Here is a 3,542-nt window from a genome sequence, read left to right as displayed (position 1 = left end):
TCGACTTCAGCGATGTCATCTACAAAATAGCCTCCAATACCCTACTCAACAAATTGGATGCAGTCTATCACAGTGCCATCCGTTTTGTCACCAAAGCCCCATATACTACCCACCATTGCGACCTGTACGCTCTCGTTGGCTGGCCCTCGCTTCATACTCGTCGCCAAACCCACTGGCTCCATGAGCCAACATAAAAACTCCACCACCATATTTTACAGTAGGTTTGGGTTTATTTCCTTCATACACATATTACTTCCGAAGCCAAAAAGCACTATTACCCCAATATATTATTACAATATAGCTCAGTATTTGAATTATTGTATTATTATACGGTCTATTTTGCTCATCTTTATCAAGGGTGCCATTTTACCCCTTAAAGATCTGCTCCAAGGGTTTTCCCAGCATCAGAATAGTCTTAACTTTTAAGTAATATAACCAACATATTACAACTTGACATATGTTACACGTTTCTCCTCATTCAGGTACAAAGTACTGAATGCCAGCGTCATCCCTGAGGGCCAGTTCATGGACAACAAGAAGGCTTCTGAGAAGCTGCTTGGGTCCATTGATGTGAATCACGAGGATTACAAGTTTGGACACACCAAGGTCAGTCAAATACCCCCCAGCTAAAGCTGACAACAAAACACAACTTCAATAATAATTTAAACCGGTACCATATAAAATCTCTCCAGGGGATCTATCCATCCTTTTGTTCTTTCTTCTTCATTTAACTAATGGAAAAGGTGGAAAAACGTTGTTCTGTTTATTCATCACAAGTATAGAAGAGAAACTAAAGTCATCATCATGTGCATTGTGTTAGAGTGGTATGGCTGCAGTTATCTGTATCTGTGTACATGATTAATATACAACTGTACAATAACTAACATCTTAGAAACAACCCATCCCATGGTTTGTTTGTAACCGTTGCAAAGTTAATGTTGTTTAAATCAATCTAGTGGTTTGACCCTTTCTATCTGTCACCATCTGTGGTTCCATTGACCGTGTTAACCTGTGTCTCAGGTGTTCTTCAAAGCCGGTCTGCTGGGTGTCCTGGAGGAGATGAGAGATGAGAAGCTGGCCACTCTGGTCGGCATGGTCCAGGCTCTCAGCCGTGGATTCCTCATGAGGAGAGAGTTTAGCAAGATGATGGAGAGGAGGTGAAGAATAGTAGACATCTTGGCAAAGCTTTCTGTCAACCACCTGTATCTAATGCATTATGATTACATACTGTATATGCTGTGAGTTGTTCAGAATGAGAAAGTACATCTTATAATTCTCTACTACAGCTTTTGAGTTCATTCATTTAGTCCAGAAATGGATGTAGCAACTAAGGATTCTAGCGTTATAGTTGCAGTTTGGGATTGGGCTGTTCAATTGTCATTTAAATGTGTGGTATTTACCCATTCATTCTGGAAGAATATAAAATATCTCATGAGCTTTGCATTACTGTCAGTCCTTGCCCCCTCCCTCAGCTGTAAACAGACAGTGGTGGGGGTTCCATTTTGTTGTTCTTCGATTCCCGTAATGATAATCTGTCAGTCCTTGCCCCCTCCCTCAGCTGTAAACAGACGTGGTGGGGGTTCCATTTTGTTGTTCTTCGATTCCCGTAATGATAATCTGTCAGTCCTTGCCCCCTTCCTCAGCTGTAAACAGACAGTGGTGGGGGTTCCATTTTGTTGTTCTTCGATTCCCGTAATGATAATCTGTCAGTCCTTGCCCCCTTCCTCAGCTGTAAACAGACAGTGGTGGGGGTTCCATTTTGTTATTCTTCGATTCCCGTAAATGTAGCTTTATGAAACATCCCACTGGTCATTTCCATGTAATTTCAACCCCCAAATTAAATGTGATGACGTTGAAACAACCTGGATTTGAAAAGAAGTTATCAATGTAATTGTCTTTTTTTCCACTCAACTTTGAACCTAAATCCAATAACATGGTGACATTTCTGTTGTTTTCACGTTGAATTCACGTTAGACCAAATATAAATCAAAAATAGACATTGAACTGGGATGTCACTCACCATCTGTCCTTTCTGTTGAACAGAGAGTCTGTCTTCGCCATCCAGTACAACTGTGTGGGTGTGTCTGGGATGTCACTCACCATCTGTCCTTTCTGTTGAACAGAGAGTCTGTCTTCGCCATCCAGTACAACATCCGCTCATTCATGAATGTCAAAACCTGGCCATGGATGAAGTTGTACTTCAAGATCAAGCCCCTGCTGCAGAGCGCTGAGACTGAGAAGGAGCTGGCCAACATGAAGGAGAACTATGAGAAGATGAAGACAGATCTGGCCAAGGCTCTGGCCACAAAGAAGCAAATGGAGGAGAAGTTGGTGGCCCTGACGCAGGAGAAGAATGACCTGTCACTCCAAGTAGCATCTGTGAGTCAGCAATGACCTTCAGGAGGGCACATTTATATACACATGAATACACACACATATTAACACACTGTAAAAGATGTGGCTAACACACACAGTTTTATTACCCATGTTATGTATTTCATGAATGCCTATTGATTTGCTCTGACCTCTTTGACTAAAATGTATATTTTGAAACAGGAAGTCAGGCCTCTGATTTTGTATCCCCTGCTCTGAAACCAGGAAGGAGAAAGTCTGAACGATGCTGAGGAAAGGTGTGAGGGGCTCATCAAGAGCAAGATCCAGCAGGAGGCCAAGCTCAAAGAGACGACCGAGAGGCTGGAGGATGAGGAGGAGATCAATGCTGAGTTGACTGCCAAGAAGAGGAAGCTGGAGGATGAGTGCTCTGAGCTGAAGAAGGACATTGATGACCTGGAGCTCACCCTGGCCAAAGTGGAGAAGGAGAAGCACGCCACTGAAAACAAGGTATTGTGTCTTACCACAGACAGTCTAACCAACAATAATCAAAACATTATTCAACTCAAAACATATCTTAACAGAAAGGTAAATCAAGTTGTATTATGGGTGCAGGAAATATTATGACACAATAGTAGAATTTCAGCACTCCCAACATTCATTGCATGTTCTGCTCCCCCTCATGTATGTCTTCCATTCAGTACACTGGCATGGTGAACACTGACATCTAGTGTTGAATCTACAGTGCAGAAATGGTTTCACACATTTCTAATCTAAATGAAATGAATGCAACATATATTAAACTAAATCTCCCCTTTATGGTGAAGTATAATTATGTTGTGGCCATTTACAGGTTAAAAACCTGACAGAGGAGATGGCGTCTATGGATGAGAGTGTTGCCAAGCTGACCAAGGAGAAGAAAGCCCTCCAAGAGGCCCACCAGCAGACACTGGATGACCTGCAGGCAGAGGAGGACAAAGTCAACACTCTGACCAAGGCCAAGACCAAGCTGGAACAGCAAGTGGACGACGTGAGTGGAGTTTGACATTTTGGCCATGATAGTATGTAAGATGACATTATCTTCAGTTGTTTAGATTTTAATAATACATGTGTTTTTATCTTCTAGCTTGAGGGTTCTCTGGAGCAAGAGAAGAAGCTCCGTATGGACCTTGAGAGATCCAAGAGAAAGCTGGAGGGAGATCTGAAACTGG

The 3,542-nt window shown here is 42.4% G+C and overlaps 1 protein-coding gene across 1 annotated transcript; it reads left to right on the top strand.

The window, feature by feature from the left end:
- Positions 1-480: 480 nt before the first annotated feature.
- Positions 481-3,538, top strand: LOC121842089 (myosin heavy chain, fast skeletal muscle-like; the record flags this gene model as incomplete). The annotated part of the gene is made up of 6 exons (XM_042312199.1): positions 481-606; positions 1,021-1,157; positions 2,124-2,379; positions 2,599-2,841; positions 3,185-3,361; positions 3,458-3,538. Coding segments are annotated over exons 1-6 (975 nt in total), but the record flags the coding sequence as incomplete, so codon positions are not given.
- Between the last annotated feature and the right edge of the window lie 4 nt (positions 3,539-3,542).

Source organism: Oncorhynchus tshawytscha, unplaced genomic scaffold (genome assembly GCF_018296145.1).
Source record: "Oncorhynchus tshawytscha isolate Ot180627B unplaced genomic scaffold, Otsh_v2.0 Un_contig_4182_pilon_pilon, whole genome shotgun sequence".
NCBI classification, from domain to species: Eukaryota; Metazoa; Chordata; class Actinopteri; order Salmoniformes; family Salmonidae; genus Oncorhynchus; species Oncorhynchus tshawytscha.
Note: the sequence above shows the minus strand (reverse complement) of the source record. Positions and strands in the feature narration are given on the sequence as shown.